Here is a 15,215-nt window from a genome sequence, read left to right on the forward strand (position 1 = left end):
CAGATAGGCTGGAGGAGGTGAGAAGAGGGGAAATTGCTCCATCAGCACAAGCGTTTCAACTTGCCAGATGGAACATTCTCCTTAGCACTATGCTGAATTCCTCGCCATTATCATAAGACAGAAAGCACGGTGAGAACCAAGCAATTGCGAATTAGTTTATAGGAAATTAAACTTCTGCCTTCTGTCAGTTGGCAATGCCTGGGAGGCATAGCTGTGAGACGAGTAGCTGAGCTGGTGAAGTACATTTGTGCATGAATAAATCTTCTCCGGAAGAAGAGTTATAACTACAACTGTGCCTTATTTGGAGGATTGTCTATGTTACGCCCACAGGCAGTGCAATGAAAACAGCTGGTTAAAGGGAGAGGTACTGTGCTACTTTACCCTGTGAAGTGAATTTTTCACATCATCAAGATTTATTTTAACAATTCATTCTTGAGTTGAACACCTTGCACAGTGGTGAATGTACATCTCCTTCCATTGATCTCTACTTGTACCACACCAGCACTGAAATGACAAAGTATGATTTGCAATAGGCTTGATATGAGAGAGAGAGAGAGAGAGAGAGAGAGAGAGAGAGAGATCACTACCTTAAAGGCAGTAGATATGATTTTCATATCCTTTGGTTGATGGCAGTTGTCCTGTGTTTCTGCTTCAGTGTCTCGTAAGTTATAGCCAAAGTGAGCTATCTTCATCTGCTGTTAGTAGCTTAGATTGGCTTAAATTATTGGTCGAAGTTCTGTTCTTCTTCCAACTCTTTCTCTCTTATTTGTGAAAAACATGGAAAACAGATAAGAGCACAGGCCACAAACCAGTAGCATGAACCTGATGTAACCTGCATTGGCATACCTTGCTCTGTTCTTTGCACAGGCTCCTCATTGCGAGCACGCCTTCTGCAATGCCTGCATCACCCAGTGGTTCTCCCAACAACAGACTTGCCCCGTGGACCGAAGTGTGGTGACCGTGGCTCACTTGCGGCCTGTTCCTCGGATCATGCGTAATATGCTATCTAAGCTGCAGATCACATGTGACAACGCTGTTTTTGGTTGTACCGCTGTAGTGCGACTTGACAACCTGATGTCTCACCTCAACGACTGTGAACACAATCCAAAGCGGCCTGTGACTTGTGAGCAGGGATGCGGGTAAGTATTCAGCTAGGTCTGACCCAATGCATTTTAATGTCATAGTTCAGTGCTTTGTCTAAGGCAGGCATGTCCAAAGTCTGTTTCAGGGGCATTATCCGGCCCGCCAGGTGGTTTAATCCAGCCCCTGTGGCAGTTTATCTCCTGGGGTAAAACCCCAACAACTTCAATCCTTAAAAAAAGCTCAAGAACTTTGGGGTAAAATCATAAAAAAGCAACAACTTTGGTCGGCCCTCATGCATGTTCACTTTATCAAATCTGGCCCTCTTTGGAAAAAGTTTGGGCACCCCTGGTCTAAGGGTTTTATATAGCCAGTAGGGACGGGACGCGGGTGGCGCTGTGGGTTAAACCACAGAGCCTAGGACTTGCCGATCAGAAGGTCGGTGGTTCGAATTCCTGCAACGGGGTGAGCTCCCGTTGCTCGGTCCCTGCTCCTGCCAGCCTAGCAGTTCAAAAGCACGTCAAAGTGCAAGTAGATAAATAGGTACCGCTCTGGTGGGAAGGTAAACGGCGTTTCCATGCGCTGCTGTGGTTCACCAGAAGCGGCTTAGTCATGCTGGCCACATGACCTGGAAACTGTACGCCGGCTTCCTCGGCCAATAAAGCGAGATGAGCGCCGCAACCCCAGAGTTGGTCACGACTGGACCTAATGGTCAGGGGTCCCTTTACCTTTTACTATAGCCAGTAGGCCTTCATTCCCATGCCACTGTGAACTGGAAAAATCAGCAGGAGAGAGACATTGGTTGTGTGGTCCACCTGGTCAAGCTTAATATGAGACAGCTTTTATGATGCGTGAGGCACAGTTGAGTTGCGCAATACTGGCAGCTGGTAACTTGAGACTACTGACTTCAGGCCCAGTTTGCTTTAAAGTATAGATTTTTGCTTCCGCATTGTTTGCAGGTCACCTAACCATGAGTTTCTATTAGAAGACACCCATTGCTTAATCACCTTTGTCAATTCCTTCTGTTCCTTCTCCATGCAGCTTGGAAATGCCCAAAGATGAGTTACCGAATCATAACTGCATCAAACACTTGCGGTCAGTGGTGCAGCAGCAACAGACAAGGATAGCTGAGTTGGAAAAGACTTCAGCAGAACATAAGCACCAGCTAGCGGAGCAGGTAACAGCTTCTTTTGCAGCAGTCTTTGTGGCTCCTTTAAGTAGATAAACAATTCCTCTTTCCCAGGCAAGCTCAAATAATTGATAAGAGTTTGTGTTGCCATGAGAAATGGCTAAAGGACTAAATTACCTCTCTTGTTAGTTCAGAATTTGTCAGAGGATGAAAAATCAATGGGGTGTGTGTTAGAAGATAGGGAATACTGAGTTGAACTATTGTGTACGTGTTACAGCTGAGTCCTGATCTTAAGGAGGAAGGGAAGATTTCAAAAGACTCTTGCCCAGATGGATTTCAAATATTTTTTAGACTCTGGATTCCTCTCAAGTTCTGAGTGGCTGTAAAATATCCAAAAGGGGCATTCACTATGTGACAGTTGGTTTTTCTTAAAATACAGAGGCTAAAATCTTTCAGGTACTGAAAGTTCCTTTTGTAGCTTTGAGCAGTAATGCAGTCTAGTACTACAGGACATTATCATTGAATGGTATTTATATAGTGTACAGTGGTACCTTGGTTCTCAAATGTAATCCATTCTGGAAGTTGGTTCCAAAGCCAAAGTATTCCAAAACCAAGGCGCACTTTCCCATAGAAAGTAATGCAAAATGGATTAATCCGTTCCAGACTTTTAAAAACAACCCCTAAAACAGCAATTTAACATGAATTTTACTATCAAATGAGACCACTGATCCATAAAATGAAAGCAATAAACAATGTACTGCAGTCACACAGTCAATCAGTAGCTGAACTGGGTTCCACACAGTCACAAAAACAAAACAAAAAAGTCACAAAAAACGCAAAATAAATAGCAAAAACAGACAGACCTCAGCATAACACTCAAAACGGAAGCATGGCACTCAAAACGGAGCATGTTCAGCTTCCGAAAAAAGTTCGCGAATCGGAACACTTACTTCTGGGTTTGCAGTGTTTGGATTCCAAGTTGTTTGAGTACCAGGGCGTTTGAGAACCAGGGTACCACTGTTCTATGTGAATGCATTTTTTTGTTCTAGTACTGGAACCTCTGGATCCTATTGATTGAGCTAATGAGACCCCTTTTAGAATATCAGTGATCCAAGTGGCAACTCCTGAGTCAAATTTGACTGCTTGAATGGTGCTTTCTGGTCTCCTCAGTTGCCAACCCCAGAGGTAAAAAAGGGATGTGAATGAGCAATAAATTTGACACTTGAAAGGGGAGGGGGCATGGCATGCCTCCTCCCTCGTAAAGTGTTCCTTCAGTAACACTGTTTGTGTGCTAATAAAATGCAGCCATATAGAATGCTAACATGCAGCCTCCTCTGAAGCATCAGTTTAGCTGGAAAGTCAAATCTCAGTGACTCAAGGGGCAGGGCCACTGTGGCAAGACGAGAAGTGGTCCCAGAAGATAAACCTATTTGGGCCAGGGAGCCCTGAGACTGGGTTGCCATCTAGCTGTATATTGGCAAGGTGGGAAATTGGAGGAGAAAGGGGGAATGATGCTGCCTCAGAGCCAGAGAGGCTAAAGGAAGCAGGACTGATGAGTTGGCAGGAAGAAAATGGGGAGCTTGAAGTGACACAGAGCTGAAGAAAGGAGGGGTCAAGGAGAAGGTAAGAACAAACTCCATGCAGTGCTGGCTTTGCCACCGAGTTGTGGCAGGCTTATGATGCCTTCAAAAACTGTTGGCTCATACAAATGGCTAAAGTTTGCCTCTGAATGCAAGTTGCATGTAGCAAGCTACAGGGGAGTACTTTTGCCTCCAAGTCCTGCTTTGTGGGCTTCCCAAAAACATCTGGCTGACTTGTGAGAAGCTACATGCACCTTTGGTCTGATCCTTGATGCCATTGGTTGTGCTTTTACGCCTGTCATGAAACTTTTGAAGGCATGAGAGCCCTGCCGGAAAAAAAGGTCTTATTTTCAGGAATCACGGAATGCCTACAGGGCATATTTATTATATCCCACTTTTCCTTTAGAAAGTTCAGGTCATCGTAATGTAGGGTTCCCATGTTCTCCCTATCCTGGAGAAATGGGAGATAGGTCCACATTCACTTAGCTTCAACCACGCTATGCGTTTTATGTTCCCTGAATCTTCACTAGGTCCATACCTAGCATCCCATTACCGTCTCGTAATGGAGAGATCTAAATGTTGGGGCCTTTTTTTTTTAACCAGGTCTTTCTCAAAATCTTATTTGAAAAACTGCAGCTTTCATCTTCTCGTTTACTCTGTTTCTTTCAGAAACGTGACATTCAGTTGTTGAAAGCATATATGCGAGCGATACGTAGTGTCAATCCCAACCTGCAGAATTTGGAGGAGACTATTGAATATAATGAAATCCTAGAGTAAGTGCTGGAACTGAGTTTTAAAAGAGGGTGGAATGGCGAGGGTATTTTTTTGACATGGGCAAGGCCAGCATAGCTAAGATAATGTTGGAAAGTGATTGAAAAAGGGAATGTAGAAGACCTCACTGTCTTGTAATCTCTCTCTCTCTCTCTCTCTCTCTCTCTCTCTCTCTCTGTGTGTGTGTGTGTTCACATTGCAAATTTGCACATTTCTAGGGATACAATAAGGGACGCGGGTGGCACTGTGGGTTAAACCACAGAGCCTAGGACTTGCCGATCAGAAGGTTGGCGGTTCGAATCCCCATGACGGGGTGAGCTCCCGTTGCTCAGTCCCTGCTCCTGTCAACCTAGCAGTTCGAAAGCACGTCAGAGTGCAAGTAGATAAATAGGTACCACTCCAGCGGGAAGGTAAACGGCGTTTCCGTGTGCTGCTCTGGTTCGCCAGAAGCAGCTTAGTCATGCTGGCCACATGACCCGGAAGCTGTACGCCGGCTCCCTCGGCCAATAAAGCGAGATGAGCGCCGCAACCCCAGAGTCGGTCATGACTGGACCTAATGGTCAGGGGTCCCTTTACCTTTACCTTTAGGGATACAATAATATACAGAGTAGGCAAGGAGGTGCTTCCTATTATGCCAACGCAGGTGTTTGTGGGGGTGGCTGCAGGGGCAAGAGAGGAAGGGGTGGAGTTCCACTCAGATGTCACCCAAGGTGTTTCTGAACATTGGATTCCTGGAGTGTTACAGGAGCTTGAATCCATGCTGCCTGGCTGATGTGCTTACAGGAGCAATAGGTAGAAAAGAAATGTTTACTATTTTGCATTTTTATTTTGAAGGCTTAGGTCAGATACTGTGTTCATAACACGGATGAAAACAATCAAAATTAAAAATGAAATCAGTTCCGTTCTAGTCTTAAACCCCTACACTGTCTCTGGAAAATGTTACAATAGCTTCTCTGTGGCAATTTTTTAGGGAAAGAAAAATCCACTGTTGTGTGTCTGCTTTTTAACATCGTGTCATATGTACACCATCGGTCAATTCCAACTTACATGATGAAGCAAAAGGAGTGTGTAGAGCAGGGTTGTTTGCAATTAAAAAGGAGAACAAACAATGGGTTATAGTAAAATATCTCATTATGTATGATGTAATGTAGAAGGGAGAAAAGGATTTAAACACCTTTCCTAAATATGGAGCCTTATTCAATATAACTCTCTTGTCTTCCAAAGTATTGATTCCCTGAAATCCATACCAGCTGACAGTGCAGGCCCTGGACCAAGATATTATGTGCCTCTTTCAGTCTTAACCATGGGAGACAATAAGCTGCCAGCAGTTTAAAGTAGCTGCAATCTCTAGTAGCAGAGTGCATTACAGGGATCAAATCTTGAAGCCTCACATTTCTCACTTCAGGGTAGATTGGAAATGAAATAATGGATTTGGTGGCAGAGCTGAAAATTGAATTCCCCTGCCTTAAGCCTTGAGACTAAACTAATAACCTGTGGATCTCGTGGCCTTTGGAAAACCCTAGCGCCCCTTGGAAGCTTCTGAAAAGTTCAAGAACAGAAGAAGTGCTGCCTATAATACCATTTGCCCATGACTGATCTTCCTGTGTGATACACAACCATAGAGAAGTGGGGGGTCAGGGGTAGCTGGGTGTGTTTTGAGGATCACATGGTTTACCTGAGGCAACTGGAGACCCATCTGGTCTGCCCAAGGTTCCTAGTAAACTGAATGAGCCTCCTAGAACATGCCCCAGAATTATGTATAATGTGCAGGGGGTTTCTTGGAGGACAGATCAATGAGGAAAGTGTTCTCTAAAGATGGAAAGTTGGAAAACCACTGAGCAAGTCTCTTCCCATTCCATTGTCTTTTCCTCAAAGTTTGAAGCAAAATGTCATGCATTCGTTGCATTTATTTTTCACCTTTTACACACACACACACACACACACACACACACACACACTTTAAAGTGAGTTACAACCCCAGTTAATATCTGCAGAAGTGCTCAGAATAAGCTGGCAGCTTCTGAGTCAAGACTACTATTGTAGTTTGGCCCAAGGCCAGAGGTTAGATCAGCAATACAATTTAGGATTCCTCACCTTCAGGCTTGTAGGTAACGCTCTGTGTTTCCCCTGATATTTCTCTTACATTGACTTGTTTTATCCCCCAATTGCTTCTAGGTGGGTGAACTCCTTGCAGCCAGCCCGAGTGACACGATGGGGCGGTATGATTTCTACACCAGATGCCGTACTTCAGGCTGTCATCAAGCGCTCATTGGTGGAGAGTGGCTGCCCCACATCCATCATCAACGAGTTGATTGAAAACGCCCACGAACGGAACTGGCCCCAGGGCCTGGCCACGCTAGAAACCCGCCAGATGAACCGGCGCTATTATGAAAACTATGTGGCCAAACGCATTCCGGGCAAGCAGGCTGTGGTGGTGATGGCCTGTGAGAATCAGCACATGGGTGAGGAGATGGTGCTGGAGCCAGGCCTGGTTATGATATTTGCACACGGAGTGGAGGAAATCTAAAGACTTAGCAGAGATGATGAACGAATGTGCTTGAGAGAGAAATATACCGTGTCCAAGCTGACTGATCTTGCCCCGCTGTGCCGTGTCAGGGCATTATTTCTCTCTGTTGATTAACACACCACTTCCTAATTATACTGGGCAGGTGCCCAGCAACTTATGCAAGATGCCGTGCTGCATTTTCCCCACCCCACCCCCTTGTGATAATCCCCCTCCGGTTTGATGTTGGCGCAGGTTTCCAAATGTCTTCATAAAAGCACAAGAAACTCCTCTGTGCTCCGGTAAGTGGGCTTCTGCTGTAAACGTCTTTAGAGAAGTCTTCAATCTCCTGACACGAGTGCACTGGCCCAGATGACTTGGTTTCTCTTCAAAGCATCTCTGTGCAGGGCACACGCTTTCCCCATCTTGGCCCCATAGCATCTGACTTTCACGCAGTACCTTTAAGGCACAACTTTGCAGCCTTTTTTGGGGTGGGATGGGGTGGATGGACAAGGATGGGGTACGTGAGAAGGCATATGCCAAACTGGGAGTAATGCCAAATAAAATATACATACCAGTAGTGATGTTTTTGGCATACAAAGTGTTATGGAGCCAAAAACCCGACAGGACAATTTCTGCAACTTCCTTGAGATGTGTGGCCTTACGTTGCACAGAAGACAACCCTTCATTTTCAGATAGGGCCTGGTTTTCAACAGAATTAGCATTTATAGCAATGTGCTGTTGTTGCTGCTGCTGCTGGTGCAGAATTAAATGCACATCTCCTCGAAGAACCCAGATGTCATCTTCCTCCTCGTACTCTCAAAGTGCCGCTGGTGAGGTCAGGTTCTTTGCTGACTTCAATCCTTTCTCATAGGATGCAAGCCTTCCAGCAGATGCTCTGCTCAGTTTGAACAGAACCAGACTCCTCTGAATTGTGTGTGTGCCATTTAAGGTTGTCTCAACTTCGTGACCTTGCAAAGAAAATGGAAAAAAAAATTGAAATTAACCTGGATGAAACTGTCTTGTCATTGTACATTGGCTGTTTTGATAAATCTGTGTTTTGTTTTGTTTTTGACATCTTGATGATTGTGTCCAGTATTTTTTTGTACTACTTTTGCCTTTATATGTTTCCCTTATTTTATTTTTTAAATACAGTGGTCAGGAATGTCTTCAGGTCCAAGTTTAGTTTACCTGTTAAATTTAATTTATTTGCAACCGTTTTTTACAGCCACTTTCTTTTTGTGTGTGTTGCTTTGAATATTTCTTCCTTGCTTTTAAGCATTTGTGCTGGAGTTGGTGGGGCAAGAAATAAAAGCATCAATAAAAGAGCAGTTGGACCTTGCTCTGTAACAAAACACTGACAGTACCATCCCTTCTGAACAGCTTTCATTTTGTTAAGACTCCCTGAATATCCTCAGCTGAGCAGAAACTTTGAACCAAGGTTTAATTCCCTTTCTTGTGCTATTGCTGCCTGAAATGGTTGCTGTTAATATTTCACATAAGGGATTTGCAACAGTAGATGACCATAGCTGCTGCCTTCAGCATAGAGTTTGGACCACTTTGCAAGCAGTTACCATCTGCAAATGTTTGGGACAGAAAGAACTCCTGGATACTATCAACAGGAATGATGGCTGCTTGAGGAATGTTTCCTCTCCTGCCGCACTGTAAATGGACGCAATGGAATATATCATCTAAGAAGTGTTTTCCCAGTCCTGTATTATAGTAAGTGGCCTGGTTCTTCATGGTGATCCTATGGTGGAGAATCAGCGTATATTGGGAATGTGGTTTTCACAGCAATTGATAGCTGGCAACCATTGCTCTTTTTGTGGAAAATGTGTTGGGGTGGGGAGAGAGGATAGAAGAGTATAGGAAGACACGATTCTTAAACCCCTTCAAAAATAATCTCCATCCCTCTTGTGGAACTTCAATCATTCCTATGAATAAAGTGCATGAATAATGCAGCTTAGCTTTTGTTTATGATCTTGAATATTCACCAAGCAGATGCTGTTTCCAGTTTCATTCTGTGGGAAATGCTTGTGCTTTGGAGATACTTAAGTCTGCAGCAATCATTCTGTTTGTGGCCTTTGCTTTTTCACAGACCTGTTCATTAGTTGCTCTCCAGCTCTGCCGTGTCCTCGGTTTTCCTCCTCCTTCCAGTTTTTCTCCTTTGTTGGCACACTGCTTATGCTCTGCTCCCAAGTAGAACTTTGCTTCAGAAACCGAGCCTGTTACCATTTCCTATGGTGTTTCAGCTTTTACAACTGTTAACTGTATGAGCTGCTACTTAAAAGTAACTTTACAGTTCATTTATTCGTACTTCAATTTTGTAAGTGATGATTTAAAAACACCTGGAATGTGCTTCAAAAGTCAGATCAGTTTTAGGGATGGAATGGGTTGTGCTCGTATACATGTCAGTGATAATGACATGTTTAGAAAGGGGAATATGCTGGTTGGAAGTAATTTCTAACTCTGTCCCTGTTGCTCAGGAATTGAAAAAGCTGCTAAATCCAACCTAATAACTGTATCTTGAGCTAAACGGACTTCACTGTTTTCTCCTAACACATCTTGTTTACCTCCCCTCGATGTCCTGCTGTCACTTTTGTGCTCTGAAACGTACCATAGAGTTTGTTATGTCTCCTGGCAGTACGCAAGTTGCTGATCGCATTTTGTGTTTTGCTGTTCAATTGTGTTGACTGCACTAATAAATTGCCTTTTTCCTGACTCCTTTACAAGCTTCCTTCAGACTCAGGGGTGTTGCATCCTGCATGAAAACTTTGCAAAGCTGCTTGGTTCCTTTTTTGCATTAACCTCTCAGAAAGCTGCTTGGTTCCTTAGTAACATACTCAGGTACGACATGGGCGTAGAAAAATGCATGACTGCTGCCATGTCACAGCCAGCCAGCTCTTGTTTATCACCACTTCCTTCCTTAACCCACAAGGCACTATAAGGGATTCAGAGCTATTTTAAACAGGGGTGAGAGATGAGCAGCCCATCGCAGCAAAATCCAGTTTTATAACGGCAAATCCAGTTTTAACCCATGCATACTATTCTGCCCAATGTAGCATAAACTGACAGCTTGTAGCATAAGCTGACAACTTGGTTTGTGGGGAGAAATGTTACTTGGATTGTAATCCACAATCAACCCCAGGTAATTGCTGTTAAAAGCAAGGAAACCCTTATTTAAAGCAAAGGAAGATATGAAGCTGCCTTAAACTGAGTAAGAAGGTACTGGGCTATCTTACCCAGTGTAGTCACCACTGACTGAAAGCCACTCTCCAGGATCATAGAATTGTAGAATTGGAAGGGATCCCAAGGGTAATCTAGTCCAACCCCCTGCAATGCAGGATATATCAGTAGTGTTTGCCAACTGTACCTGGAGATGCTGGAGAACCTGGGTCCTTTTGCACGAACCGTGTTTGGCCATTGAGCCACAGCCCAGAGGAATTATATGGGGAGAGAGCAAAAATAGCTAGTATTAATTTACTCTGTAAGCTAAGCAATTGTAAGAAGAAAAATCGGGAAAGGAGCAGTGGTCACCCCTGATGTTGACAAGACAACAGCTTCCATTTTGAACCCTGTGGAAGCAGAAGGAGGGGGTTGCTGGGAAAGTTGGATCGCCCAAATCGGGTATAAGGGGTTGGGAAGGATTTTTAACCCTTACTGAGTTTTGACCATTGGGATATATCGTGTTCACACAGGTGTGCCCGCAAACTCTGGGAAGAAGTGGAGAGAAATGGACAAATGATCTTGTTTTGATATGAGCAACTATGGGGTTTGTAGCAGGTGCTCGGAATGTGTTAGGTAGGTGGATGGAGAATGGTGAAATGAAGCCATCTGCAGAGGCTTAAAAAACTGGGAGGTCCTTAGGCCCTGGAAGAGACTTTCTTCCCCAGTAGGTTTGCCAGAACTGACCTCTACGGAAAGGGAACAACAGCTCCTGCCAAATTCAAGCCAAATTCTTCAACACAGTTTTAGTTATTAGCTGCCATGCCTGTTGACATGTTGCCCGGTTTGCGTTACTTTAGCAAGTTAATGCCAAATGAATTCTAGCTAAACAAAACCATTGCTTTCTGCTATGAGGGTTTGATCTGTTTTTCTGCCACAGCTGCCTTTGGGTACTGTCAATTAAACTGCTGACAAACACTAGCTAGGGTCAAGCTTAAAAAGAAGAAAGCGTCAGTGGGTACCTTGATCATTTGAAACAATGTGTGTGAAACAGGTTTTCTCTCTTACCTTATGTATATATATTTCCCTTTATATTTGGTACAGCCTGAATTTGTTTTCTGCCATTTCAATGGAAAAGGTAATTTTCATTCTTTCTCTGCTTAGAAACCGGGTCTGTCTCTCCCTGGATGTGTGAAATAATAGTGGGTTAAGATGAATACGTTCTTAGAAGATCCTTGCTGTAGCTCCTAAGATGGGATTCTGATGGCTCTACTTTCCCATCTCTTAGCAAATGGATACCTTATCATGATTTCTCAAATTGAGGCCATATGCAGCCACCTGGGAGCTTAGTACAGGCATAAAAGCATGGAGACTGAGGACAGGGTAGAAAATAAGGCAGAGAGGTGAGGCCACAGGAGCAATGGATGTAGCCACCCGGTGCCTTTTAGTTTCTCACTAGGAAGTTGGTGTGTGCTTTGTAAAGTGGAACTTGAGGCTTCTGAACGATGTCTTGGCAGTTCTGCCTTTTAACTTCATGCTTTTGGGTTTTCAGATGATCAGGAATTGGTATCTCGACTCCAGAAGTACGTACAAATGATACCTCTTTTCTTTTGCATCCAGTACCTTCCAAGTGGCGGCGTGGGAATGGGGGAAGGCCCGCCAAATAAAAAGGTCCTGCCTTATGACTCCTACAAATATCATTCAGTTGAAAGCTACAAGCTGATGTGCCTGAGTTTAGCGTTGCGATCAAGCACTGCAAAGAGACTGCCATGTGCCTTTAAAACAGGATTGCGGCGCCAGTTGCCTTCCTACAACTGCCATCACACTGACCATTGGCCACGTGGGATGGGTGGGGTTGGGAACACAGCAACATCTGCACTGTTAGGTGCTCCCAACAATTTACAGGGCACCCCTATAAATAAATAAATTGGTTTTTTCCTCTTGGCCAACACATGAGAAGTGTCGTAGCAACAAGGCTGAAGATGTGGCTGTCTTTGGATTCTCTGATATGCTCTCAGTGCTGTAGACTTCACGAAACATTGCCTGGACCACCCAGTCCTGTCCTTGAGCCCTGCCTGTTCATTGGAAGCAGCTATCCCAGAACTGGGGGAAAATCAAGTATTTCAATTTGGGGGGGCTGATTGGAGGACATGTGTGATGTATCATGCAACTTAACACATTGGATTAGGCCTAATTCACAGTTCTTCAACCCTCCAGTAAGCTTACCATGAGGAAGGTTCAGTGGTGCAATGCACGCTCTTAAAGACAAAAAAAAAAATGCTTTAATAATCAGCGTTTGTGCAATGCTTTCTTTTTTCTTTTTAAATGATATTTATTAAAGTTTCACATGAAAAGAGACACATTAATAAAAAAAAGAATTTAAAAAGAAAAATACACAATACACAATACAAAATACAAAAAGAAAAAAGAAAAAACAGTTAAAAACAATTCCATCTTTTCATCACTACTTTTACATTTACTTATTTCCCGGACCTCCTCATACCTCCCTCTTTTGTATTCCAATTCAGTTTGTTTGTCCCGCAATTCCTTTCCCTCCTTTTTAATCCCAATCCTTAATCTTACTATAATATAACATTAAATTTTTACCTATTAAAAACCGATTTTCCATTCTTTTAACCTTTTTAATCCTAATCCTTAATCTTGATCTATATATAACTTTAAAGCCTGTACAGCTAGAAGCCACTTAATTTCAATCCAACATCACTCTAACATTCTTTAATTTTGCAATATTTCTGTAAGTAATCTTTAAATTTCTTCCAATCTTCTTCCACCGACTCTTCTCCCTGGTCACGGATTCTGCCAGTCATTTCTGCCAATTCCATATAGTCCATCAATTTCATCTGCCATTCCTCCAGTGTGGGTAGCTCTTGTGTCTTCCAATACTTTGCGATGAGTATTCTTGCTGCTGTTGTAGCATACATAAAGAAAGTTCTATCCTTTTTTAACACCGATTGGCCGACTATGCCCAGGAGAAAGGCCTCTGGTTTCTTCAAGAAGGTATATTTAAATACCTTTTTAAATTCATTATATATCATCTCCCAGAAAGCCTTAATCTTTGGGCACGTCCACCAAAGGGGAAAAAATGTACCTTCAGTTTCTTTGTTGTTGTTGTTGTTTAGTCGTTTAGTCGTGTCCGACTCTTCGTGACCCCATGGACCAGAGCACGCCAGGCACTTCTGTCCTCCACTGCCTCCCTCAGTTTGGCCAAACTCATGCTGGTAGCTTCAAGAACACCATCCAACCATCTCATTCTCTGTCGTCCCCTTCTCCTTGTGCCCTCCATCTTTCCCAACATCAGGGTCTTTTCCAGGGAGTCTTCTCTTCTCATGAGGTGGCCAAAGTATTGGAGCCTCAGCTTCACGATCTGTCCTTCCAGTGAGCACTCAGGGCTGATTTCCTTCAGAATGGATACGTTTGATCTTCTTGCAGTCCATGGGACTCTCAAGAGTCTCCTCCAGCACCATAATTCAAAAGCATCAATTCTTCGGCGATCAGCCTTCTTTATGGTCCAGCTCTCACTTCCATACATCACTACTGGGAAAACCATGGCTTTTACTATACGGACCTTTGTTGGCAAGGTGATGTCTCTGCTTTTTAAGATGTTGTCTAGGTTTGCCATCGCCTTTCTCCCAAGGAGCAGGCGTCTTTTAATTTCGTGACTGCTGTCACCATCTGCAGTGATCATGGAGCCCAAGAAAGTAAAATCTCTCACTGCCTCCATTTCTTCCCCTTCTATTTGCCAGGAGGTGATGGGCCCAGTGGCCATGATCTTAGTTTTTTTTATATTGAGCTTCAGACCATATTTTGCGCTCTCCTCTTTCACCCTCATTAAAAGGTTCTTTAATTCCTCTTCACTTTCTGCCATCAAGGTTGTGTCATCTGCATATCTGAGGTTGTTGATATTTCTTCCGGCAATCTTAATTCCGGCTTGGGATTCATCCAGCCCAGCCTTTCGCATGATGAATTCTGCATATAAGTTAAATAAGCAGGGAGACAATATACAGCCTTGCCGTACTCCTTTCCCAATTTTAAACCAATCAGTTGTTCCATATCCAGTTCTAACTGTAGCTTCTTGTCCCACATAGAGATTTCTCAGGAGACAGATGAGGTGATCCGGCACTCCCATTTCTTTAAGAACTTGCCATAGTTTGCTGTGGTCGACACAGTCAAAGGCTTTTGCATAGTCAATGAAGCAGAAGTAGATGTCTTTCTGGAACTCTCTAGCTTTCTCCATAATCCAGCGCATGTTTGCAATTTGGTCTCTGGTTCCTCTGCCTTTTCTAAATCCAGCTTGCACTTCTGGGAGTTCTCGGTCCACATACTGCTTTAGCCTTCCTTGTAGAATTTTAAGCATAACCTTGCTAGCATGTGAAATGAGTGAAATTGTGCGGTAGTTGGAGCATTCTTTGGCACTGCCTTTCTTTGGGATTGGGATTGGGATTGGGATTGGATCAGTTTCTTTACATTTCCAACATTTATTATCAGGCAAATGGTAGATTTTTGCAAGCTTAACTGGGGTTATGTACCACCTGTATATCATTTTCATAATATTCTCTCTTCGTTTGTGTAATGCTTTCTAAAAGGTTCCAAAATGTTTCAGGTGCACCCTTGATAGTACCTGAGATTCACTCTTAACTCCTGTTGGCTATGAGTAAATCTTTAGTAGCATATCCATCCTTCTGAAAACGGCTCTACAGTGGTCCCTCGGGTTACATATGCTTCAGGTTACAGACTCTGCTAACCCAGAAATAGTACCTCGGGTTAAGAACTTTGCTTCAGGATGAGAACAGAAATCGGCAGCAGCGGGAGGCCCCATTAGTTAAAGTGGTACCTCAGGTTAAGAACAGTTTCAGGTTAAGAATGGACCTCCGGAACGAATTAAGTACTTAACCCGAGGTACCACTGTACTTGTTTGTATATTTTTCATTATAAAAAACTTACATGAATAGGAAGGACTCATGAGGCC

The 15,215-nt window shown here is 43.5% G+C and overlaps 1 protein-coding gene and 1 long non-coding RNA gene across 7 annotated transcripts in view; one reads left to right on the top strand and one right to left on the bottom strand.

Annotated features, from left to right (window-relative positions):
• The window catches only part of RNF41 (ring finger protein 41), a 32,008-nt gene extending 22,224 nt beyond the window's left edge, over positions 1-9,784 (top strand). For all 5 annotated transcript variants that reach the window (XM_080994959.1, XM_080994960.1, XM_080994961.1 and 2 more), the window contains 4 exons: positions 868-1,139; positions 2,122-2,257; positions 4,459-4,562; positions 6,736-9,784. In XM_080994959.1, coding sequence (XP_080851085.1) covers positions 868-1,139; positions 2,122-2,257; positions 4,459-4,562; positions 6,736-7,087 — 864 coding nt within the window. In that variant the 3' untranslated portion in view covers positions 7,088-9,784. The remainder of the gene's footprint in view (positions 1-867; positions 1,140-2,121; positions 2,258-4,458; positions 4,563-6,735) is intronic.
• On the bottom strand, positions 391-2,113 carry LOC308471279. 2 transcript variants are annotated; one of them, XR_013982871.1, is made up of 2 exons: positions 1,809-2,113; positions 391-761 (listed from the first exon to the last, which is right to left on the bottom strand). It is a non-coding gene; the product is annotated as an uncharacterized lncRNA (long non-coding RNA). The 2 variants fall into 2 exon arrangements; XR_013982872.1 differs by lacking the exon at positions 1,809-2,113 and adding an exon at positions 847-984.
• Positions 9,785-15,215: the final 5,431 nt, after the last annotated feature.

The sequence above is a fragment of the Podarcis pityusensis genome, assembly GCF_964106645.2.
Source record: "Podarcis pityusensis genome assembly, chromosome: 2".
Classification (NCBI taxonomy): domain Eukaryota; kingdom Metazoa; phylum Chordata; class Lepidosauria; order Squamata; family Lacertidae; genus Podarcis; species Podarcis pityusensis.